At 37.9% G+C, this 25,177-nt stretch overlaps 3 protein-coding genes across 6 annotated transcripts in view; 1 reads left to right on the plus strand and 2 right to left on the minus strand.

Annotated features, from left to right (window-relative positions):
- Positions 1 to 522: 522 nt before the first annotated feature.
- Positions 523 to 3,686, minus strand: LOC113661240 (cytochrome c oxidase subunit 7A2, mitochondrial). The gene is made up of 4 exons (XM_027175272.2): positions 3,537 to 3,686; positions 1,011 to 1,097; positions 780 to 864; positions 523 to 686 (listed from the first exon to the last, which is right to left on the minus strand). The coding sequence occupies exons 1-4, from the start codon at positions 3,549 to 3,551 to the stop codon at positions 625 to 627; spliced, it is 249 nt and encodes an 82-aa protein (XP_027031073.1). The 5' UTR covers positions 3,552 to 3,686; the 3' UTR covers positions 523 to 624.
- Positions 3,687 to 5,439: 1,753 nt separating this feature from the next.
- Positions 5,440 to 14,354, plus strand: rnaset2l (ribonuclease T2, like). Of its 3 annotated transcripts, XR_007144315.1 has the most exons (11): positions 5,440 to 5,527; positions 5,719 to 5,815; positions 6,719 to 6,776; positions 6,928 to 6,995; positions 7,167 to 7,224; positions 7,302 to 7,369; positions 7,873 to 7,986; positions 8,082 to 8,130; positions 8,219 to 8,293; positions 12,671 to 12,777; positions 13,906 to 14,045. XR_007144315.1 is itself a non-coding variant. In XM_027175228.2 (10 exons), the coding sequence occupies exons 1-10, from the start codon at positions 5,518 to 5,520 to the stop codon at positions 14,089 to 14,091; spliced, it is 783 nt and encodes a 260-aa protein (XP_027031029.2). In that variant the 5' UTR covers positions 5,440 to 5,517; the 3' UTR covers positions 14,092 to 14,354. The 3 variants fall into 3 exon arrangements, 2 of the variants coding, with proteins under 2 accessions (XP_027031029.2, XP_027031030.2); XM_027175228.2 differs by lacking the exon at positions 12,671 to 12,777 and having other exon boundaries at positions 13,906 to 14,354; XM_027175229.2 differs by lacking the exons at positions 5,440 to 5,527; positions 12,671 to 12,777 and having other exon boundaries at positions 5,719 to 5,839; positions 13,906 to 14,354.
- The window catches only part of supt5h (SPT5 homolog, DSIF elongation factor subunit), a 13,123-nt gene continuing 2,188 nt past the window's right edge, over positions 14,243 to 25,177 (minus strand). Inside the window, exons 5-31 of one of the 2 annotated variants that reach the window (XM_027175226.2) lie at positions 25,146 to 25,151; positions 24,516 to 24,527; positions 23,330 to 23,399; positions 23,153 to 23,221; positions 22,983 to 23,048; positions 22,835 to 22,865; positions 22,676 to 22,744; positions 22,290 to 22,541; positions 22,094 to 22,183; positions 21,922 to 21,992; positions 21,691 to 21,796; positions 21,527 to 21,620; positions 21,315 to 21,451; positions 20,731 to 20,886; positions 20,471 to 20,617; positions 20,226 to 20,372; positions 19,650 to 19,775; positions 19,439 to 19,523; positions 19,162 to 19,269; positions 17,625 to 17,727; positions 17,380 to 17,507; positions 17,190 to 17,295; positions 16,939 to 17,097; positions 16,665 to 16,833; positions 16,360 to 16,563; positions 15,249 to 15,344; positions 14,243 to 14,598 (exon numbers count right to left, since the gene is read on the minus strand). In XM_027175226.2, coding sequence (XP_027031027.1) covers positions 14,458 to 14,598; positions 15,249 to 15,344; positions 16,360 to 16,563; positions 16,665 to 16,833; positions 16,939 to 17,097; positions 17,190 to 17,295; positions 17,380 to 17,507; positions 17,625 to 17,727; positions 19,162 to 19,269; positions 19,439 to 19,523; positions 19,650 to 19,775; positions 20,226 to 20,372; positions 20,471 to 20,617; positions 20,731 to 20,886; positions 21,315 to 21,451; positions 21,527 to 21,620; positions 21,691 to 21,796; positions 21,922 to 21,992; positions 22,094 to 22,183; positions 22,290 to 22,541; positions 22,676 to 22,744; positions 22,835 to 22,865; positions 22,983 to 23,048; positions 23,153 to 23,221; positions 23,330 to 23,399; positions 24,516 to 24,527; positions 25,146 to 25,151 — 2,948 coding nt within the window. In that variant the 3' untranslated portion in view covers positions 14,243 to 14,457. The remainder of the gene's footprint in view (positions 14,599 to 15,248; positions 15,345 to 16,359; positions 16,564 to 16,664; positions 16,834 to 16,938; positions 17,098 to 17,189; positions 17,296 to 17,379; positions 17,508 to 17,624; positions 17,728 to 19,161; positions 19,270 to 19,438; positions 19,524 to 19,649; positions 19,776 to 20,225; positions 20,373 to 20,470; positions 20,618 to 20,730; positions 20,887 to 21,314; positions 21,452 to 21,526; positions 21,621 to 21,690; positions 21,797 to 21,921; positions 21,993 to 22,093; positions 22,184 to 22,289; positions 22,542 to 22,675; positions 22,745 to 22,834; positions 22,866 to 22,982; positions 23,049 to 23,152; positions 23,222 to 23,329; positions 23,400 to 24,515; positions 24,528 to 25,145; positions 25,152 to 25,177) is intronic. The other variant, XM_027175227.2, reaches the window with a different exon arrangement.

Raw genomic sequence — 25,177 nt, forward strand, 5'->3', positions numbered from 1 at the left:
ATATTTATTATTTAAATAATTGTCATTTATTTAATGATTGGCATTACGTGCAGTAGGTCAAATAAAGTCTACACACCCCTGTTAAAATTGTAGGTAGAAGAAGCTGACCTGATTTAGCTTGATCTGCAATGTGTTAAAGCATCCAACAAAATTCAAGTGATAAACTAATAGAAATTAGAAACTTTAGTAACGGTAGCAAGAGTGCACACGCATTAACTAATTTTTTAAAGCACCTTTTGATTGTATTGATAAGTTATTCTAGTCTTTCTCACAAAAATGCTCCAGATCTATCAAAGTGAAAGGAGGTTTTTGATGAGATCAGAGATGAGGCCACTATGACGTCACTGTTTGAATCCCTCTTATTATAGACCTACAGTACAGTACAGTCAGTGAGTTGAACTGTGTTTTTTCAAGTGAACACTAGGTGGCAGCCAAGTCAAAACGTTATGATTTTTTTTTTCATTATTGTCGTGTAATGTGATGGTACTAGTGCTGCTGTATGAAAGAAACACAGAGTCAGCATTTACTTTATACACACTAAACATCAAGAATGTCTTTAATCAGAATTGTCTGTACAGAAGGAAGTCAGTTATGACACATGAACAGTTTTCTCAGGTCCTCCTCTTATTCTGCTTTGCTTTTGGGCATCGAAGCCACCAGAAGCCAGTAACAGGAAAACCCAGTGCCTAAACAAAACCAGATAGCTGAGATTTAGCAATAATGCACTGAGAGCTGCAGACTGGAGTCAGAGTTTAGAATCATATTATGCTTTATCTTACCAACAATAGTGAGGGTCATGGTTACACGGTAGAGTAGCATGTCGGTGCTTCCCCCTTTGATGTGGACAGGCAAACCGTTATCCTCCTAAAAGACAGGGTTGGTTAAATATATTGCAGTCATGTTTTCTCTTATACACTTCATGAAATACACTTTTTTAAATACTGGATGGAGCACAAAACTAGAACGTGAACCATCAAGGAAAGTACGTTTAACGGCAACATGCTGCTCACCTGGAAAAGCTTCTGCTTCTCGGGAACCCTGTTCCTCATCTGCCTGGCTGTTGTATTGAAGGCCCTGGTGGCCACACGTTGAAGGCTCTGTAGAAATTTCATACAAAGTGTAGTAAAGTTATGGTATATTACAATCAACTTGGGAAGACTTGGAACTGAACAGTTTCATCTAGCATGTGTACTGTTCATCAATCATGTTCTTGCATGACTGTGCTTCTGTGCACAAAGTGAGCTCCATGAAGACATGAAGGTTTACTGAGGTTGAACTGAAAGAATGTGTGTGTCCTGAACACATACCTAACCTCAACACCAACAAAAAGATCTCTTCACACAGCATCAGAGTCTGATCTCACTAATGCTCTTGTAGCTAAATGATGACAAATCCCTACAGTCATGCTCCAACATCTAGTGAAACCTTCCAGAAGAGTGGAGGTGATTATTATAGCAGGAGGATATAATTGGATGAAATTCATGCTCACAAGCACATCTGGCTCTGATTGGCTCTGATTGGTCCACATACACTGTGCTCTTATATAGTGTATATTGTTATTGAGTTTTTGTTTCACCTTCTTTCTGTAGAGTTTCCGTAAATTCAGTGACACCACCTTATTCTTATGAACCTTATTGTCTTAAGCAAAAAAGGTTTTCATCCAGATATTTGGCTGTAGGAGAAACAAAAAGAAATAATTTCTATTGTTTTCTGATTACCTCTTTCATATATTAAACATTATTTTAAAGTTGCTGTTAGAAGAAGTATCAGGATCCTTGTGTGGGTCTCCACTTGATCATCTAATTCTAGGGCAATGCTCAGAGTAATCATTTTACATACAGCCCAATCACTATGGAAAAAAAAAACACTTGTACAGGTAAAAACCGCCAGAAGTGTAACATGAAATACACCCAGTGTCATGTGATGGAAGTTTTTAATATAGTCTTAATATATTTGAAGCAACTTATTCTCCAGGCTGTAATTTTCAATTTCGAGTTACTCAACTTTTAACAATTAATGTGACTGCTTAAGTAAAAGACATACAACAATCTCCATTTGATTTTGAAAATGTAAAATACAATTGTCTGACAATTCAAAGTGATTCTGTAACTGAAGCCGTTTCTTACATATGATATGTCTGCATAATGAGATGCTTTTCTTCTCACCATTGTTATAAAGAGTGATTATATGAGTTACTTTATTTTTCCTAGCAGCTTGAAGCATTCTGGCTGTTTTCTTCTGACCCTCTTATCAACAAGGCATCAAAAATATCCACAGAACTGTCACTCACTCAGTTGTTCAAACCTTTCTATGTAAATTTGTAACTTCTATGTAAATTCTGTTATGTGTGAAAATCCTAGACAGAAATCAACACGTGGTTATGAAACCAGTCCATCAAACACAATATCCATGTCACAGTTAACTTCAGGGATGTGAACATTAAGTGAAGCTCTTGATCTGTATCTGCAGGGGTTTATGTGTTGTGATGCTGCCACATGATTGATTTAGATTAATATACTGCATGAATGTGAAAATATATAAAATATATTATAAATATTAAAAAAAAATATATGCTCACTGTAAATCCTCTAATCTTACATTTCTTTCTTTGCTTTAACTCTCAACTCTTGATGCTTTCTAACAAAGATTCCTTTTTCCACAAAGAAACAGTTGTGGAGCTTCAGTCAGTTTTCTCCCACTATATTTCATGAAGCAGCTCTCAGTAGATTTGAGCAAGAAGTGTACTGAGTCCATTCACCTGTTTGCTACACATTAATCAGTCATGCAAGTGGGTGTTACGGTGTCCAAGGTCAAATGTGCAAGTGAAAATGGAGTCGCTTGTGTATTTAGCCTATTGGGGCCATGCAAGATGTTCACAGACCAATCAGAGCACAGATCACTGATAGGGGTGGGACAGAGAAGCTCTTGACGTCCATAAGATATCTGTGTCTCTACATGTACACAAGCTAAAGCAGGACTGTGTGTCAGTGACACTGAAGTGACCTATTTCTTTTCTATTTCAGCGAAACCACAATTTACAGCAAAACAGGGGATGTTTGAGATGCACAATTAGATCACAAAAAAGTCTTTTGGATATTTTATTCTACAGAAGGTGACTTCAGAGAACCGATTAAGATTAAATGTTTACAATGTCACATTTAAATCACTTCACTTTAAAAAACTTCCTTATAAAGTAGCTCCCTCGGTATAAGCTGAAACATTATCACTGGTCAAAACATTTCCTGAATTCCTGCTGCATGTTTTTGTATTTAATCAAAGTTTATTTCCTGAACATAAAAGCAGACTATTAAAACATCAGTCTAAGAAACAGAACCTCTGTACTTTCCTCTTTACTCTTTCCCTTAGTAGCACACAAGAAGTACATACAGTACAAGTACAGAGGTCAAGTTATATTGGCCTGCTTACAGGAACAAGTTACTTTAGTTTTTAATCATGTTACATTTTTCTCTATATAGAATAAAAAAAGTTGTGTCGCCAATAACAAGGCAATGTAGAAATAATACAAAAGTAGTTACCAATAAGTGTCTCATGTCCGACTCTGCGAAATGTCCTGCTGCTTGTCTAGAGTGAGGCCATACAAGAACACACACACACACACACACACACACACACACACACACACACACACACACACACACACACACACCAGAGAGCTCTTGAACAGATGCCAAGTATGGTGTACAGGACAGAACAAACTACATCTGGCTTAAAGCTTTGCCTCATATCTGTTTGTCAGAAGTACCACAAAGTAAAGGACAGAATTAACAATATGAGAAAAGACTAGAAAATATTCCTAGTCAGTGTCGCTGTTGAACTATATTATTATCTATCTAGTAAATAGCTTTTAATGCCTGTGTGGATTAAAATAGCAAATAAATAATCGCAAAATTTTACATGAATATTCCACTTTGAATATATCTAATGTTAAGCAGTAAGCCAACTGTGACATGGGCAAGTGAAAAACAAGCAGTCATATGATTTCTGTGGTTTGAAACAGAGAAGTGAATGGTAGCAGACGCTTAACTTCAGTGTGAAAGTTCTGACATTTGTTTTGCACTAATGGACTATTACACAAACTGCTCACTTGCACACTTTGTCTCTTTTTTGCATTGCTGATCACCATTGCCTTATTATATATACCCACCTGAGTCCTGTTTATAGTAACAGCAATATATTATACTAATAGCCATATATTTTGTCTAAAGCACATACCATTCTGTAAATTTCAGTTTATACAGTACATATTACAGTACATATTATATTCTTAGTACATATATATTCATCTGTATATTATGTTCATAGTACATACATATTCACCTGTATATTATGTTTATAGTACATATATATTCATGTGTATATTATGTTCATAGTTCACACACATCTGTAAATTACTGTTTATAGTAATAGCCATATTTTGTTACATCCTTCTGTAAATTTCAGTTATAATTATAGCCATCTGTATATTATGTTCATAGTACACACACATCTGTAAATTACTTCCATATTACCATTTTATTTAACTTATCTAAATCTTGGACAAACTGTATATCCTGCACTTACTGCTATTGCACTCTGGTTAGACCTAAACTGCATTTCGCTGCCTTGTACTTGTACATGTGTAATGACAATAAAGTTGAATCTAATCTAATCTAATCTAATCTAATTATTCGTGGTTGTAAAAACAGTTTCAGAATAGTATTTTTATAGCATTTTACCTATCTAATCATTTTGATCAGGCTGATAAAGGCGTGTAATTATAATGATATTATTCCAATAAAGAGACAAAATAAAGTTTCTCACTTTAAAAAGATCTTAAACAAACGTGTCCTGTAACTTGTAACCTACTCCAGAGTCCCCAGTTTGATCCTGAGCTAATGTTCGCATGTCTCCCTGTGTGTGCATGTGTTTCCTCAAGTTCTTCAGATTCTTGCTACCTACCAAAAACACACCAGAAGCTGGACTGATCATAGTTGCATGCGCCCTTTGCTTTTACAGTACATCATGTAGGAACAACGGGCATGAGGTAGCAATCATGAGTCATCAGACTAGACCACCTTCTTCCATTGCTCCACGACACGTTCTGATACTCACATGCTCACATGATCGTAGGCACTTTTGTTGATGGACGGCGGTCAGCATGAACACGGTCAACTTCCAAAACTGGCCGTTCAATTGCTGCCTAATAATATATCGCACTTCTTGACAGGCGAAACGATATTGAGATAATCAGTATTAGAAGTTGTCAGGGAATTAATGTTATGGCTGTATGTATATCTGATCAGCCATAATGTTAAAATAACACCCCTGATGTACTGTATGACATTGTAAGGAATCGTTAGTGATAGTACAACCCTAATGATTGTATCACTTCTCTGTCGACGTTTAAATATGGAAACTGACGTGTTTCTTTGGTTGCAGTTCTGCTTTGTAAACATCAGGTGAAAAGAGAAGTGAGTGCAATGCTGATCTGTAATCTGTGACAAGTGCAGCACTGCCATGGTCTTGTGTAAGTACTTCTCAGTGATTTTTAAGTCAAATGTTTGGATTGAGATGAAATTGAAATATTTTGAGGAACATGACTTTACAAATTGCATGTTAAATCCTGTACATATTGAAGTTTATTTATCTGCAAGAGCTTTTTTCAGCATGCTATTTACAAGGCTTCTGAAAGTGTTCATGTGTCTGATATTACTTTAGATAAAATGTCCACCATCTGGGTTTGTTCTACTGTTCTGCTCATTGGCTGGGTTTTTACACAGGATCAGCCACACTGGCCTACGAGTGAGATAAGACAGTAAGGTTCACTTATTTAATCAAGGTCTGTTTTTGCTTCTAGTTTGCTTTTATATATATAGATATATATAATATGTTTTATTCTTTGTTAGTTAAGGTATTTTTTTTTGTGCTTTAAATAGATTCGAACCCTCTATAAAGGGTAAATGTGCAAAAAAAAAAAAAAACAAACAAAAAAAAAAACTTGATGCTTGTAAAGTATTTTAATATTGATTACATCATATTTTAACATAAAACCTTTATTTCAACTCTTCTGAAAGTGCATGCAATGATGTTTACAATATTTTCATACTAATAGTCATGAATGCCATAAAATGCTTCCTGAATACAGTCTACACATCTAACAGCAGCTTTATTTCCTGAATCTATTCAATTATTCAGTAGATTTATTATTGAACTTTATTACTGAAATGATTATAAAAAGATCCAGGTTCTAGATGGTTGTATTAATAAAAAAAATTGCATGTAAATTCTTAAAGTTTGCAGCTATCATGTAAAAGTAAAATTGGGTTAAAATGTTAAAAGTCTATAATGTCACATAACATTGCTTTAAAACGATTGATGTCTTAAATAGAAGATTTATCTGTATATATGCTGTATTTTAACAAATATAATAATTACACAGTTGTCTTTGTTTAAAAAAAAGATTTTTATTAGTTTAACACTTTTTAAAAAAATCTAAAATTATATATATATATATATATATATATATATATATATATATATATATATATATATATATATATATATATATATATATATAATTTAGTTAGATATTTTGTGTATAGCAAGTATAGACCGAAATGTCTTTCACCTATCATACAGTCAACCATGATGGAAAATATTTCTATAAACAGCATGCATTAAAGGTTTTTTTTTTTTTACTGAAACTGTGCGTGTGCAGCTCTTGTAACTGGACCTGCATGCTCTTCACACTGCAGTGGCCAGGAAGCTTCTGTCTGGTGAGTCAAATAAAGATGGTCCATTGCAGATCAACAAGTATATATGTATTTATCACAGAGTGCTGACACACTCTTTGATTGAGATCTTGTAAATAATTGTATTAAGTGTGTACTTTTATGTGTCTATCCTGTGCATACTGCTTTCCTACAGAACATCGACAAAAAAAACATTTGCAGGATACCGGAGAATATCCAAGACTGGACCATCCATGGCCTTTGGTAAATATTTGCATGAGAAGAATCAATCAGTTCATATTTCTTCTTGTTTTTTTTTTGGTTTTTTTTTAGAATTTTACAGCATTGTTTAGTGAAATTACATTTACAATAAGGAAAAGACATGCCACTAATAAGTAGGAAAATGTTCTTCCTTTCTTCTTGTGGTTGTTGAAGGCCTTTGAAGGATCATTACTGCTGCAACTGTTGGCCAATATTTCATTCTCATCTTCAGGTAATAGGATCTGCTAGACTTTAGAATAGATTTGGCTTAAAAACATCACACATTTTCTTGAACTTTTGCTTTTCCAGGAATTGGAGCCAGAAATCTCTCAGCTTTGGCCTTCATTAATAAAAACAAGGAGCAACTTCATATTCTGGTAATGAGCCCATGTATAAAACCCACATCATTTATAAAATCTGATGATGCGTGTCAGATTAACCAGGGGAGAACAGAGTTTCCTATCACTTTGCCACCTGATGTATTGTTAGGATTATTTTTCTGAAAATACGACAGGGAAGAAAACTTACTTGGGAATTCAAACAATTGAATATACATAAAAAGAAACAGAAAAAAGAAACTTATTCATCAAAAAAACAAATAAAAGTAATCATAATATTCAACATGGTGAAGATTTTTAATTAAACAAGGAGAAGTCTTTAAAACAGAGGACTTTCCAATGACAAGACAACATTTTATTTAATTAATAAAATAAAAAAATAATAGATGGTGTTTCTGTGGTGTAAAAGCAATAACTTGCTGTTGATAAATTTCCTAAAGCACCACATCCTGCAGTTTATGTTTCTTACTCACTAAACACAATAAAGTGGTTTATCATGTATTTAAGACTGACTGGTTTTAACCTCTTTTGGCTTTTTTCAGGAAAGATGAATGGTTTAAACATGGAACATGTGCAGGCTGTGTGGAGAACATGAGTTCTCCTTTTCTCTACTTTAAGGCGGTTCTCAAGCTCCGACTCCTCTTCGGTGTTGATACGTAAGTGTCACGGAGCCTTTTACACAGCACAGTGTGTTCTGGATACCGCATTGGGAAACTGGACTGAACATGAACTCTTATTTTTACTTGAATAGCTTCTTGGAAAAAGCAGGCATTAAACCATCCTGCAATGTTTCATATAAGGTAAATTTACTGATGTTCTAATGGCATTTTTTATTCACTGCAATAAAACCGAACGGCTCGAATGAAAAGCTTTATTTTGTGGTTTTAGTATGACGACCTGCACGGTGCACTGAAACCACTGCTTGGAGATAACTTTGTGTTACAGTGCGTGAAGGATGAAAAGGTGAGTTAATAATGTTGTTAAAGGCTGTAACATGGTGTCCTTTAATGATTATTAACTCTGTCCACAAGAGAACATTTAGAGAATGGATTAAGAAACAAATTGCATTTCACTTTACATCCAATCAGTTTTTTTTCCCAGTTCCTTTATGCTTGTATGTTTTTCAAGGCATTGGTTTTAAATGGCTACACAAGGCACATTGCATTGATATATTTAGCAGACTGTGGTGGCAGTTTTGATCTAGATGTATAAAACACCCTCCGACTCAGTGGAAATCTCTCCACTTAATTCTCCTGGAATGGTAAAGTAGGTGTTGACGAGGTTTCTTCCCGTACATACAGAGGAACAGCTCCACCATTCACAGACGGTGATAGCTGGACTCAGATTCTTATTTGTAGGGGCTTAGTTTCACCCCAGGTGGAAAGAGCGTCCTACCCAACTGTTTCTGTACTCGGTGTCAATTATATCTGTGACATCAGTGTGATGGTGTGAATTCAGTAACTACTTTTCTAATTCCTCTCAGGTGATCTTCGACTGGTCTGTCTTTTATAATGGAGAGTTCAGCCACTAGCATGTATTTCTGATTCAGGTTACTGTTATCGGTGCTCTGCAGTCTCCTAACAATGACAGTTCTTGCCACAACAATAGGATCTTTCCCAAAAATATTGTTTTCTTTTAAGGTGGTCAGTGGGCTCTGGCAGAGTAGAATATCTTCTAAAGTATGGTGTAAATGTAAGGCTGCTTCTTGTCAAAGTTCACTATGAATTTGTTGCCATAGATCGATTGCCAGAATCTGGAGCAGTCCAAGCCAACGCTTGGCCTTCCAGTTCTTTCTCCTGCAGTCTTTCACTATGATCCACTCGCCAGGCTTTAGGTCATGCAATGTGTCTGCATGTCGTTTAGGAATAGCATACATCAATGGTCTGTGAATAACAGATTACACAGAGGACATACTGTAGGTTTGTGCAATTGTTCAACATTGCATCTTCACATTTGCCGATATTAGATGTCTGGCTTTCCGGAGGACCCACTCCTGTGGTTAACGGGCTGCCAAAAAGAATTTCAAATGGACTCAAATAGATCTCTTGCTCGTGCTCGCATATGCATCAATGCTATTATGAGGGCTTTGACCCATGACAAGCCTGTTTCAGTGCAGCATTTTGCCAATTTTTTTTTTAGTGTGCCATTTTCCTTTTCTACTGCTCCATCACTAGCTGACTGATAGGCACAGTGTTGTTTTAGTTTGAACCCTAAGTATTCACTGACTTTTTGTAGAGCCTGATTTATGAATGGGATGCCATTATAACTGCCAATTCTCTCTTCTAGCCATTTAGAGAACATATCTACTGTACAATGACCAGACTGTACTTCTTACCTTCACTTCAGGTGTTAGCTCAATAAAGTCCATCTGTAAGTGTTCAAATGAGCCTTCTTGGTGACAGATGTGTGCTCTGAGTAACCGGAATGCCTCTCCCAACGTTTTTTGTTGCACATATAAACATTTTTTTTAATGATGAACAGTTGTCCCCTGGGACCTTGCCAAACAATCTGTTTTTGACACGTCCCAGCTTTCTTCAGCATTGTTTCTCATCACGATCGCTCATACTCTGTAATTCAGTGAGATCTAGGATAGAAGAAGACAGTTTAGTCATGATGTTTGTGCTTTGTTTCTGCTCAGGTTGTTTTGATGCTGCCTTTGCATCAGCTTTGCCTTTACCTATGGAAATACAATCATCATTAAACATATGCGCTTCACATTTACAGTCTGCGATTGCTTTCGGAAGTAGGATTGCATTCTGGAGGTCATCTATCAGGGCATGATGGGTGATAGGAGGTCAAAAACCTGCGATTTAACCAAAGGCCACCCTCTGTCACTTTGCAGGCTTCTATAAGGGCCATCTATAAGTTCTGCCGCCTGTCCTGAGTAATAAGATGGGAGCTTACCTGAAAGTAAAATTTCGTTATGGGTAACTACTGCAAACCCTCACTTTCTCACACAGGGCCATGTGGGTTTGGATTTTGTTTTCCCTTAATAATAAAAACCTTAGTGTTAGTTGTGTGTTATTTTTGATTAATATTTACATTTAAATCACACCACTGTATTTAGCATAGCTTTCATTCACAGGTGTAATATAAAACTGATTCTTTGCTAGACATTGAATTAGTGACTGGTGAAAATGGAACAATTAGCTTAAGCATTTCTTTATTGCATTGCATAAAAGAGTCAGACTGCTGTTGTAAAAAATCTTAGGAGAAATAATTAAAATATTATTCCTTACAATACTATAACCAAAGTAAAGTATTAGGCCTTGCAAAATATTACAATTGCTGTCATAAGACTTATGTAGGTGATGTGTAGGCCAAAGATGTTTATTGTAACCAGATTCGGGGCTGTCAGGCCTAGTCAGTCTGAGCACATTTGTAATAACAAATACAAACTTGTTATGGAAAATGAAGAAGACCATGGTTCTCAGACCTTGGCCCATAGCGATAACATGTTATGTAGAATGAAAAAAACATTGGTCCACAGACCTAGGCCCTAAGAAATAAAGGGAGGAAAATCCATAAATGGGCATGTGGTGCTCATAAACTTGCTCTTTTTGGGGGTTTTCATTTGTTACTTTTAATTTGGCAACTTTGTTACTTTTAATTTGGCAATTTCTCTTATAATTTGTTGGCTGATTGACCACAATAAAGAAGTCATTCTCATCCAGGTCTGAGGAGTTTTCTCAGTATTTTTGTAGTAATTATAGAGTTAACAGTTAAGTTTAACTAAAACAGTCTTTAGTAACCAAAAAGTCTAAGTGTGGAGATCACCCTGCGATGTGTCGACTTGGAGACCGGCTCTGAGTTCCGACACTGCCTCACACCCTAACACCCGCATACGACCTGTCCAAACCTCAGGACTCTTGATACTTGGTTTCCCCTTGATATTTCTTAATGCAATCCCGTGCCCAGCAGTCTGAACTTCCGCATACAGAAAACATCCATTCCATCCATTCCATCTAATCCATCCAGTTCTACCCCGTCATCTTCCTCTACCTTTTCCACGGCCTCCCTCTGGTGGAATCTCCTTGGGCCTCATACAACTGAACCATGGTGAGACAGGTTTCTTTTTCTTTTCTACCCTTTTGTCTTTTCCTTTTTGTCTTTTGGCATTCAGCAGCTTTTCTGCATGGACGATGTAACTGTTCAATTAGAGATAATTTTCCAGTGGCCCATTCAATGCAAGTTTGCTTGACATTTACTGCAATGTCCTCTCTTGATCCATTTATGAATCTGTTTCTTAGTTGTGCCTCGTATGGTGTGAGGTCAGCCGCTGCTGCCGTGTTATCATTCAATGATGTACTTCTGTCAATCGTGTAATATATCTGGACATTGTTTCTTTTTCCTCTTGTCTACATAAGGACATTTTTTTTTGTCATATCCATTTTTAAAGGAAAGGCCTGGTCAAGAGCTTCAGCCAGGCACGCTACTAAGACTCTGTATTCAGCATTCTAGACGTTTTTCCAGCTAATGTGACGAACCTGAGTATTTCCTTCTGTCCGGTCAAAGCACAGCTGTGACATCAGTGCTGAGTTTTCTCATCATGAGGCATCGCAGTTCATGAGCCATAGGTCTGAATTCTCTGCAAAATCAGATTAGTTCATCACCGAACTTTCAACCTCTCACTTCTTTTGGGTCTGGGAGTTGTTTTTGTGACGGTACACGATAAGTGGGTGTCCCGCTGGACCTGCTGCCTTAAGCATTGGCACTTGCATGATGGAGGGTAAACGTTCTTTATTGTCTGGGTCAAGTAGTGAGCTGTGCCCGCCATCTAGATCTGTTTCATCATCGTGTTCCCAGAGTGTGCTGGAAAAAAGATAATCTGCTCCTGTCCCTTTAAATGCTGCATTCTTTTGTGTGTATAATATTCCGCTGGAGAATAAACTGTCCGTTGGTTGGGTGTAGAATCCGCAGCAGTGTAACGGGGTGGTGGCTGGTTATTGTTTGACTGCAAGGTGCCTGAGAGGATATCTGTTTCATAATCATGTTCTCAGAGTATGCTGGGAAAAGGATAATCTGGTCTTGCTCCTTTGAAAGCTTAGAAGCGCAGCAGTGTAATAGGGTGGTGGTTAGTTATTGTTCGGCTGCGAGGTGCCTGAGGTGGCGTACTTACTGTACATCTGTTCTCTCTGCCTTTCACTAAAATAACCTTTTCCTGGAAATCCACAGTCCATCACCCACAAACAATATTACGATACAGAACCAGGTCCATAATTAGTTATCATAAATTGAACATTAGGATGTTTACATGCCCTTAAAAGATCATCACTCTAATCTTTGCTTCCTCCACCACCCATGTCTGTAACCTTCTTTGTTTTCCCTCTCAACAATCAGTCAACAGACAACCGCCTTCGCTGTGCTCGTTAACATGCAGAGGCAGCTTTCCTTAAAGCTTGCTGAAAAAGGTTAACATGATTAAAGCATACGAGTTGCAGCACACAGTAAGTTCCCAGAACTTTCATGTAACTTTAAATTTTGCCAATTTTGAGGCAGATTTTCTTGCATGAAGAAGACTTAAGAAGTGGTGGTAAAAGCAAAGAAGTAAAGAAAGAATTTTATTTTGCTTCAGTGAAAGGCGTCCTCCATTACAGTGCAAAGTTATACACAGTGAAGTGTCTTAGCTCTCATGTTTGCACCTCATGTGTGTGTGTGTGTGTTTTCCTGCACCCTCCCTGGTTACTGAAGATGCATCCCTTTGAGTTATAACCTCAACAAGTTCACACACTATTTTCAGTTCTTATCAAACACCTGCGCACATACTCCCTTAATGTTCCCATAACAGTTCAATAACAAGAGCCTCTTGGTGTTTCTCATGAGTCTTTCACACAGAATACTGTAAAAGCACATATCGTTATATAAAAACACTCATGATATTTAAAATGTCCACTACAAGACACTTTTAACCAAAGCCACTTACAACTTAGAATGCAAGTTTCTCAGGATAAAGATGTCTTCTAGATACCGTAAACGTAATGCTCTTAAGCTGCCTTATATTTTTTTGCTGTTCAGCTTCATTCCACCTCTATGGAACAGTCATTCTACTAACAGTTTGAAAAGCATTGTTAGAGGATATACAATGACTGCTACAGCAAAATGAACCCTAATAATAGTAATTAGTAAATAAAAACGTAATAAGAACAGAACTGCAGTACACATGAATAACAAACACATTTAAGTGTTAAGGATTTTACAGCATGCTTTATAAAGGTTAAACCTTACTTTACAGATCATTGTTCACTGTATTTATAAATCTTTCTCCAGGGAAATACTGTCCATTGTATTGAAGTTATTAATTACAGGATAATTAGGTGGTTATTGCCAACAGCTCGAATAGATAGGTTTATACAATGGATGTGCAGACAGCTCAAGACAAGAATTAATAATCGTCTGCATTCCTCCTCTTTACAGCACACCAGTTATTCATTCAGTGAAAGTTTCACATATACAATTTTAGTTTATGTCAAAACATCGAGGCTGCTGAAGGGAAAGAAGAATTTCCTGCTTTATTAAACAGAAATTAATCTCCACTGGAGATGGAATAAACATGAAACACTCTTCTTTGTTTTTAGGAAAGGGAGGCATGGCTTCAATTAAAGATCAATGTCTCAAAGAATGTGACTATTGGATGCCCTGCGGCAGAGAAACTCGAGAGCAGCAGAGTGACGAACACTTCTTCTGGACACCCCTGTCCCAGGAACGACACCATTTTCTACTTCCCTATAAACCACAAGCATCCGCAACAACCATGCACCTGAACACAGCATTAGTCAGTGTTCTCACTGGTAGCGACGGAGAGGCTTTCAATGCCACTCTGAGTAATCTGCTTATATGCTAGTCAGTAATACATACAGTTTAAGACTAAAAGGAAAATAATTAACCATGATGAAAGAATTTCTAAAGCCAAACTGCAGGTTTTTTTTCCTTTTATTGTCATGTAATCCATTTGCCAAAAAGCAAGACAGTGGTGATGATCTATAGCCACTAAAACAACACTGACTAATAAAAAAAAAGCAAATCATTTGAATGACCTTTTTTATTTAACTCTAGAATAGAACTCAAAACCACAAATAAAAAAAAATAAATCTTGGTGAGCATGATGCAGCTACATAGAGTTCGTTTGTTCACACTTCTAGTTTTCCGAGGAAGCGGAGGTTGAGAATTTTGAGCTGCTCGTCCAGTTCCATTCGGACGATGCCGTCCTCTCCGTCAATACTGAGCAGGACACCAGTGGCCTCTCTGTCTTCTCCCAAAATCACCTTCACCTACACACCACACCCACACATTACACAATGAGACATTCAGTGCTTCGACAGCCTCAGCAGCTGTTCTTTTTAGTCACAATATGATTTCATCTCACAACCTTATCTACATGTGTTAGAGGAAAGTCAGTGGTTTTTAAAGTCAGGCTCATGAAGATAAGGCTGAAGAGCCATATATATTTTTCATTTAATTACAGTCATTGGAAAAAACAACCTATTATATGATTATAATAATAGTGTGATGATAATTTAAAGTGTCTCGGTTCTTCCAGCAAGTGCTCCTTGTTATTCCAAGGGCAAAGTTGACTGAAAGGAAGACTATACAATTCGTGTTTGTTTCTTAGACTTTGGAACAGTTTAAGACTGTACACTTGTAACCCCAAGGTATCTGATACAATTAGCCTACTTACTAGCTACATTTCTGCAATGAAATGAGGACTACCGTGTGGTTTTGTACATATTAGCACTTATAATACTACTATAGGTCCCGATACTGGTAAAGAGCACATTATTTAATACACTATTTGTTATACTATTACATAAAATCTCATAAAATGTGCTACAAATACAATCTCCAAAAACAGCAGGCCACTTCCTTTCAGGGCTTTCCAGAACATTTGTTCCAAATGATTAGTAATAGAAAGCAACTGTACCTTGTTATTTTTGGTTGGAGTCACAGGCTCCAGATGTTCACTCGAAATGCTGACAACCTTCTCTGTCTCCTGCAGATATACTGAGCACATGCCACCCTGTGTGCAAAACACAAATCAAGTGCAGGAGATCAGCACCTACTGCAGCTCTAACATTCACACCTTACAATTATTCAACACAAAAATAATCTTCACATTTATCTTAGCCCTTAAAAAGATACAAAATAAATACCCAAACACTAAAGGCATATGATCTAGAACCTTTACAATAGTAAAAATGTGGCTTAGACAACGTGTTGAGATATTTTTTGCATGCTTATGATAAATTGTGCAATGCATATAAATCAGATCAGTTGATCAGGATGAAACGAATGAGTTGTTAACAGAATTCTAATTACCAGTTAATTAGCTCTATTAACTACTGACAAAAAAAACAACAACATTGATGTGTGCATTTACTACTCACATTCATACACATGTATTAATGTTATGATAATACACCTGTCATCAACAACATGATTCAGATTATTCCTAAATAAAGACAAGCTGATTCTGTAAGACTGACATCTTTTTCTATCCATCTGCCATGCCATGGTCCACAAAGAGCTTACAAGCATGTACAATTTCTCATTGTTGAATGATAACAAAAACAAGAAAACAAGAACACACTTATCACAGGTCAGCATGACCAGAGTGGGGCCCATACGCGGTTCATAATACATCGGAAAATACATGGTCCAAAAAGAAATAACAGCAACATGATCATGAGGACAGGGACGATCATAGAAAGATAAGGGGTCCATTGACCAAATAAAACATACCACAGTCCCCACCCAGTTTTAAAAAAAAAAAAAAAAAAAAAAAGCTTATCAGTCAAAGAACTCGAAACACAGTCATGACATCATGCTATGGGGCTGTTTCTATTTGGAAGTCAGGGGTTAGGGTTAGAGGTTACAGAGTCCAAATAGGAGGGAATATAACAATCTATTTTGGCACAAAACACAGTCCTCTGTAAATCAACAAAGAAAGGGCTTCAAAAACAGATTTAGCAATGTTTTGAAACAGCCCAAAGTCAGAGTACAGATTCATGGGTGTTCATGAGAAATCAGCTTACCGTCACACTGCGAATGACACCAGTCTGGTTGATGACGCCTCCATCCAGAAATGTGTCCTTGACACGCACCTGGATGTCTGTAGTGACCCAATCACTGGAGGTCTGGTCGATGTTTGAGCCAGGGGTGTGAGGGTTGTAGCCACCTGGGGACGGTGCCCCAGGAGTCATGGGGCTATAGCCTACAGGACTGGGGCTTGGACTTGCCTAAAAGGTTATACAGTTAACCATCATATTAATTCACACCTCATTTGTGAAGGCATATGTAAGCAAAAGGCTATGAAAAAAAAACAACAAAATCAAAGTACCTGGTATGCCATGGGTGATGGTGTTGGGTGGTAGCTGGCTGGTGAGTGGGTGTTTTGGTAACCCACTGGACTTGGGGCCACCTGGTGATAACTCTGCGGACTAGGGCTAGGCTGGTAAGAGCCCTGTGGAGACGGTGCTGCATATGGAGAGTACTGGTCTGTGTTGTACCTGTAGAATAATTATACAACCCAAAAGTTATGCCCCAAATACAGCAGTCAATCAGGCCTAAACAAACATGACCACGTACTAATAAATGCCCAGAAATTGTCTCACATTGCTGGAGTTCCAGGGGTTTGGGGATTGTATTGGGGATTGACTTGTGGAGAGGGCACTTCTGGATAGCCAGGGGTCTGAGGATTAGGCGTGCCCCCATAACCCTGAGGAGACGGGGAGGGCTCGTCATCATAGCTGAACTCATAATCCTCATCTTGCCTGCACAGAAAAGAACATCAAGGTTAGGACAAACAGATGCATTAACTGTGCATTAAACTGGCCTATTATACATGCAAGTGGTTCTCTCTTGCCTTGATGGTGTGTTTGGATTGTTGGGGTCCCAAGCTCCACTCTGCCCAGGTGTCCGGCTACCATCATGCAGCGGTGTCTGGGAGCCGTAATGAGGTGTTCGGCTTCCTGAAACAAATCAGACTTCCTTAAAAAACAGCCAATAACACAGCAAAGGTAAAAGCTTTAATGATACCTCTAGATTGGCCTTACCGTCGTGGATGGGTGTCTGGCTGCCATACATCGGCGTACGAGAGCCTGAACCGTACATTGGTGTCTGGGAGCCATACATTGGAGTCCGACCATGAGTGGATGTCATTCCACCGTGTCTCTTTGCACCACTGCATCATAAAAGAAAAAATACATTAGAAAAGCTATATTCATCAGATTTCATTTGATTTTAATTCTTTGCAATATTTGTGCCACGGAGAACGGAGATTCAACAAAGGATAACATACACGCTGGTCAGACGCTGGCGGTCCACAGAAATAGTCTGACAGGTTGAGTGCAGCTCTACTCTTGCTGTTGATTCTGTGGCATCTTTGACCACCCCAATGTAACCTGTACAAGGACAATAATCAGAGTCTTTAATCAAAGAACATTGAGGAATATTGTATTTTTGATTTGCATGATTGTATCACACATTTTCTGCAGGTTTTTCAGGTGAACTTTCATTTAGCACATCTCCCATTCTATCAGATCCCAAAGTTCATTCAGATCAGATGATTAGTGCCCCTTTTCCACCGAGGCAGTTTGAGTGCTGGTTCGGAGCCAGAGACTAATTTAGAACCAGTTCTTTCGACAGCCAAAGCACCGGCTCTGAACCAGGAAAAGTGGTTCTTAAGTAGCACCAAAACGACCGCTTGCGTCAGGGGCTGTGGGCGGAGCTACTGTTAGATAATGTACCTTAAGTATACTAAAGTTTAATACACTTTATTACTTTACTGCAATAGGATTATTAATCATCAGCACACATGATAGTAGGTAGCTAAATGCTAAGGCTAACTTTTTTTCTGTGTTAATGATAAAATAATGTTATGTACTTTCTCGATTACAACCTCCGTTTACAGATTACATGGAGCTGCACGAACACATTGGAATCGGCGCGTTTGGATGTTAATGTAGGTTCACAAAGCCATGAGCATTAACAGTAAAGCAGCAGCTGCCATTGTTGTGTTTGCCGCTGCTGCGCTAACGTTGCTGGGAAACGTGACACGTACATAGTGACGTCAGACTCGGCTCTGTGATGGCTCTCTAACCGATGGAAAGGCAAACCGGTTCTTAGAACGTTCGCCAGTGGAACCAACTTTGAACGAGCACTAGCTCTGAACCAGCACCCGGTTCTTTCTGGTGGAAAAGGGTCATATAAAGAAGGCTAATAAAGAACAGTGAACTCCTATCATGTCATGTTCATACAATAATATCTAAATGGTTTTATGCGTTGCAACGCTGGCAGCAGATTAATTGATTAGACAATAACATGAATATGAGCAGCACGTACAGACATTCCTCATAAAATGCTTAGTCAGTGTATATATTACATAATGTATATAAATGATTAAGTTTCCTCAGAATGTATTGGAGCAGCAAGGCTCGGAGATAAAAAGGCTAATAAGTGACTGTCATTTTAGCTTTCATTTCATGATATTTACATCTAGATTCATTTAAGAAAATTTTTCGGTGAGCAAAAGTATTTGTACATCTCTTGTTTTCAGTCAACTTCAAGCCAAACCAAACTTTACTATACATTTATAGGCCTTATCTATAGCTTTGTCCATTTGTTGTTTGTTTCTTCTTTCAGTCTGCTATTCAGAAGCCGAAATACATGCATTGGGTTAAGTTTTGATGATTTACCAGCCATGTTCTCTTTGATGAAGTTTATTGCTGTGATGTCAGGGTCCTTCAAATTAGATTGAATACATTTCTCTCTAAACTGGTGCACACTGACTGTACACGATGGTCACCCAAACCACACAAGAGCCATCGCCCTCCTACCTTTGTATGGTCCTTGGGATATCCTGACTGTCTGTCCAATCAGATCATTGTCTCGTCTTCCACGGCCACGCCCCATTCCTCCGCCACCGCCTCCCCTCTGCATTTGACCTGGTGGTGCAGATATAACAGAAAATTTTATTAATTTATTAATTAAAATTAATTAATATTAATAATTAATTAATATTTTTTTTTCTTTCTAAAATAACAACATCCTCCACTTGTTTAAGTATTACATTTAGAATTATTCATGACATTGTTGGGGCACAGCATCACTTACCCCCTCCTCCTGGATGCATTGGACTGCTAATTCGAGGACTCATGGGAGCAAAACCCCCAACAGTGAAATTGGTCACATCTCTAGGCTTCAATATCAAAATAACAACAATTAATTTAGCATTTAATATTCTATAAGTAAAAATACAGGGGCTTTTGTTTGCAGTGGTATGTGGAGGAAGAGCACAGACCCCAAGCTGCTTCATTACACTTACCTTTGAACCCCCAGCCAGCACAAGATGGCGTGTCTTACAGACAAACATGCCTCCATTTTCAACAAGCTTCTTACAGTGAAGGAAGGCAAAGCCTCGGAAGAGATGGCGGATTTCTCCCTCTCTGCCCTGTCAAACACAAACGTCAAGAACACATCCGTTATACTTTTTTACATGTTAAATCTACTATAGACACCATTCTTTGAGGATCTCATTGCTTCACTTTAATAGTACACAAGACATTGGTGGCAGGTCTGGTAAACCTTCCAAACACAACATTGTCACTATGCTGGGCTATGAAAATGTAATGATTGTAAAAAGTTTCTGTTCATAATATATTTTTTCAACATTGTGATTCCTATGAATATAATTTTAGGGAGAAACCCCCTTGGCAAAGTGTCCACACCCTTTAATAAATACTTTGATGTTCCTTTTGAATTTTTTGGGCAAGAGTATCAGCTTGACATGTCTTGACATGGCATTATTTATAATTTCCTGTCTTGAAATACCATTGCTTTTTATTTTTAACCTCAAATATTCAGATTTTTGATTGAGATACACAGGCAGAAATTTGCTCACAGAATGTGGTCCATCTATGACTTTGACGATGTCCTTCACATGGATGTTGTTTTGCTCAGAATCCAGGGCAACAGCAAAGCGGTTGTCCTTCCGTCTATTCACCGCCTGGTGCCTTACCGTGAGCACCTTACCATGCATGTTAAGTACCTGGGAGAAGGCCCAAATGTTGCAGGATCAGCATCATAGAAAAACTTTACATTTACTGTGCATTTAAGGATCCAATCAGATGACTGGGAAGCCACTACCTGAAACGTCTCTCTCTCCAGCCGGACAATGACACCCACGGTTTGTGGATCCAGCTGTACCAACTCCCCCCATTCGTGTTGTCCTCCTGCATCCACCCCAGATGCAGTCTCTGAACACAGCTGTAAGTCTCGGGGCAAGACTTTAAGCTGTAATACAGACAATATGTTAATCATCATGGAATGTGCACTAGTGATGAGATAAAAGAATATGATTGAACAAGGGTACATTCGAAAGTCTCTGCAATCTTGAAGCAACCCACCTCATGCATTGTGAGATCAGAGAAGAGAATTACAAAGTTTTCTTCAACACGAACAATAAGACCAGTGTCGCCTTCGAAACGGCCCGCAATGACTTTCACATGGTCTCCCATACGGAAATACTTCCTCAACTCATGCGCTGGAAACTCTAGAGGGTCCTAAAGAAAATAAAACAAATATATAATTAGTAATGTAGTAATAATAATAGATTAGTTGGCCCTACAACAACTACAACTACAACTACTTTTGTTGGTAATGTTATTTCAGATGTTCCCTGTCTGGATCCTCACATCTGCATTTTTGATTTGGCAAAGGTTTCATGAAGGTTTCCCTTCCCGACACAACCCTCCCACTTTTTCCTGGCTCAGGAACGGCACTGAGAGTTAACACTTCAGTGGCTAGATTTGATCACTGCTTGAGAATCAAAACGGAGCAATAAGAGCACAGGATCTTGCCTCTTGACCCATTTATGTACTAATGCCTGAACCACCCCTGCTAAGGTGCCTCATGCAGGAAATGAAAAAAGATAGGCAAGTTCCAGCAACAAATTTAGACAGCTCATTGGTATCCGGTTATGTGCATGTACCTTCAGGTCCTCATGCTTGGGCATGATTGTTATCTTGCTGCCATCAACACTGAGAATTTTCCCCTGAAGATTGATCAGCTCACCCTCGCACACCTCCACATTGTCCCCAGCCTGGAGGTTGTGCTCCCGCTCTTTACCTGTAGAGATCAGTCAGTAACTTATCCCATATCATCAGCTCCTTCACCTATACGCATCCACAAAGTAATTCAAACCTGTTGTTTCTGTCACCACTTCTAGGTCAATGCCCTCAGGCTGGTCCTCAAACTTTTCCAGTTCAGAAAGAGTTGGTTTAACACCGTCTGTGATCTAAAGGAAAATAAATTAAACCAACCGCTCACCATTAGATAATCTGTAAATACATCCAGATGGGTCTTACCACAGCAGACATGGCAAAGCTTTTAAACAGGAAGCCTTTGCGACTATATCGGTTGCCTTCAAATATCATAAAATCACCATCGTGGCTAACTTCCCCTCCAAGTGACCTAAAGAGATGGAAATTCTGCATTATAAGGAATTATATTGCTTAAAAAACACACACACATTACAACATCGCTGAGAACACAGGAACCAAGAAACTGCCTAACAAAGACACTTCATTCCCTCTTACCTGATCTTCTCAGCATCAAACAGTCTCTGCGCTGGCCTTTTAAACTTTTTTCTCTTTGCAAACCAGTCTTTCTGTAAGAGTGAATAGTGGTTAAATGGGCTTTAGGTGAGAAAAAAGCTTGATCAGATTATCAGTACATATATTACTCTTATATTACTCATATATCTCTTACCATGCTCATCTTTGCTTTGATTCGATCCAAATCAATTCGAGGAATCATTTTCAGTGATATTGTATTTTGGCTTGGTTCCACATAGTCAACCTAAAACAAATTTTTTTTTAAAAAGTTTTTCCAATTTCAAAATAAAAATTAAATCAAAGCGGTATCTTTGTTTCAGTTTAAACATTGGTGAACTTAAGAAACCCACCTGTGCAATATCATCTTTGTACAAGCCTCTTTTAAGGCGGACCCAGGATTTAGGTTTGAGGTTTGTTACTTCTTTCACCACTTTAAGAACATCCGTCATTTCCTTAATGGGCACCATTTGCTGGTTCCAGTAGCCCATTCGCAGGTTTCCGACTCCTTCAATGGCAGCTTTCACATGAGTCTGCTTATATGCCTCTATATAGATATATCCTTTCACATGCTCAGGAGCCACTACTGATTTAATCTGAAGTGGCTGTGTTGAGATAGAAAAGAGAGAAGAAATAATAATGAGGTGACATTCTAAATAAATATACGTTGACTAAAAGTGTACACCATTACGAATATTGTTTTTTACTGGACGCTGCAGGATATCTGTGATTAACTTACTGTGTCAGTGCACTGGTAGGCAATGAATTTTCTCATCAGGGCAATGGCAGTTGCTCTCTCCTCCCCGATCTAAACAGAAATATTAAAATGAGAGAAATGCAGTGCGATAATCTTTTTTCGAAATCCTTAAATTAATGCATAATCTACACCTGCACATACCTTACATTTGACAGTCCACAAATTTGGATCTCTGAAATAAAGCACAGGGCAATAAAGAAATAAATAAATAAGCAAGCGCGTATGTGTGGAAGTCTACGTTCATTACATCATCACATTTGAGAAAAAAGACTGACAGGATAAAACCTACTTAACACCAGGTAGCAGCTGTTGCTGAGTAATGTCATCAGACAGATCCTCTGATCCTCCATAGAAACTGGGAGCAAGAAAGAGTTAAGTGTTATAACGCAGTTTGTGATGGGGGGGGGGGGGCATTGCCTATGTGAAGAAAAAATAAATACTGATAAAAGGATAACATACTGTTCTCCTCCTGAAGACTTGGCATATTTCCTCATATAATATTCTCCCAAAGCTTCCTCTCTGGAATCTCTACAGTCAAATAAAAACAGGCAAATAAAAACAAACAATGCTAAATATCATCAGAGGCTCATGTGGACATAAGTAATCACAAACATCAGCATGTCTGCTCGCTCACACCTCCAGAGATTCTGCAGTCTGCGGGAACCGGAATGATCCTCATCCAGAGTTACAGGATCAAGGTTGGAAACTAGACAATGGGGAACAAAAATAATGATCAGAAGGAAAAAAAATGAAAGAAAAATGCAGAATCTGAAAGCAGCTTGTATCCACCTTAATTTTAATCTATTATCAGCCACATCTGGCTATGTAAGCTGGCACAGATCAGCAGCTAAATAATAATTAATGTTGGGTATGGAATTAAAAAAGAAATTCAAATCAATCCATCCCACTCCCACAGTTATTGTTTGCATCAGCCCATGATATCGTCTACTACATTTAGCATCTATTTGTGAAAATGTAAACAAATTAGTAAACCACCAGGAACCTGGCCAGTATTAAGCAGTTAGTGGAGCCTCAGCTATCACAACAACTGGATAGCATTAATTTGTACTGATTTTGCATAAATATGTATGTGCGCATGTGTGTGTGTAATGCATGATTGTATTGTTCAGATACAGTGATATCTCATGTTGGATTGTCACAACAGATGCTGAAGCTCTGGAGAAAAATAGTGAATATATCAATAACATGTTTATAATAATCAGTAAAATATGTGGAGGAACTGATCCTTTTATCAGGCAGCATGAACATGAATTTACTGAAATTTACATAATAAGTCTAATTTATATTCCAAAAACAAACAAACAAACAAAAAATAAATAAATAAAATCCATGAAAATAGACCTAATCTACTCTACTCACCTATCAGTATAAACTATGCTGCACATTATCCTCCATTATTCGTTTTAGCTCACGATCATCTGGTGTATTGAAGCTATTTATTTATTTTTTAAATCAATATTAGCTATTTTATCCTGATCATTTCTGATCAGTTCCACAAGCTTGAACAGATGGAGCTTTAGGGATACAAGAGTAAGCTTCAGTGACAATACTGGACAGTTCAAAACAAATGCTTTAATCAATCGGAATTCATTTTTAAACAGTGCTTTGGAAAAAGTGTCGCTAGATATCGTGGCAGCGTGATTTTGTGTAGTGATAATAATGTTAAAAAGTCATGTAGACTGCTCTTAAATTATGAGGAGCGTCACATGTTGGAGGTCATAAAATGCAGCAAACATGTAAAGATACTTCATGTGAGTTGACAGACTGGAAGCATTTGTAATTACAGTTGGGAGACACATACCTTCAGCCTCCTCTGCTCGAGTCCATCGGAGATTTGTAGAGGGAGGAACATGAGCCATAATACAATTTCATGTGCATACAGCAATTGCAGGCAAGGGCAGAGATACATACACAGCATAAACCAAAGGGGGAAAAAAGGAAATAGAAAAAAAAAAAATCATCAATAACGGGCAGGCACTGAATGGTATTTTTTTTTTTAAGAGATGGATGTCATGCCAGTATCCTTGTTAGTTGATGCAATGCAATAAGCATGAGTGTTTCACTAAATCCACTACACTTATTTAACGAAAAAGGAGCAATTTCAGGCAAACGGTCACAGTTGGTTTCCCTTGACAACATACCATCAGCTTTACATTCCTAACGTTAATAAAATGTATTCATCGTAATCAGAACTGCATAAAGTTGTGTTACGGATTTTTCTAGTTCCAGAGAGAAAAGCCAAAACATGTATTTGCCATCCGTGCTCCTCGACTAGAACGTGTGCAAATAGAACATTAGCAAAACAACTGCATGACATGTTATACGAGCCACGTAGAATGGGTATGAAATTGATCGAATGTGGGAATTGTGAGAATTTAAGTCAATTAGACAAAGAAAACAGGAAGATCAAAGAAATCTGGAGTTGGTTTACCGTTAACTGAAGGAGGCATGCACAAAAGATAA

The sequence above is a fragment of the Tachysurus fulvidraco genome, chromosome 11 (genome assembly GCF_022655615.1).
Source record: "Tachysurus fulvidraco isolate hzauxx_2018 chromosome 11, HZAU_PFXX_2.0, whole genome shotgun sequence".
NCBI classification, from domain to species: Eukaryota; Metazoa; Chordata; class Actinopteri; order Siluriformes; family Bagridae; genus Tachysurus; species Tachysurus fulvidraco.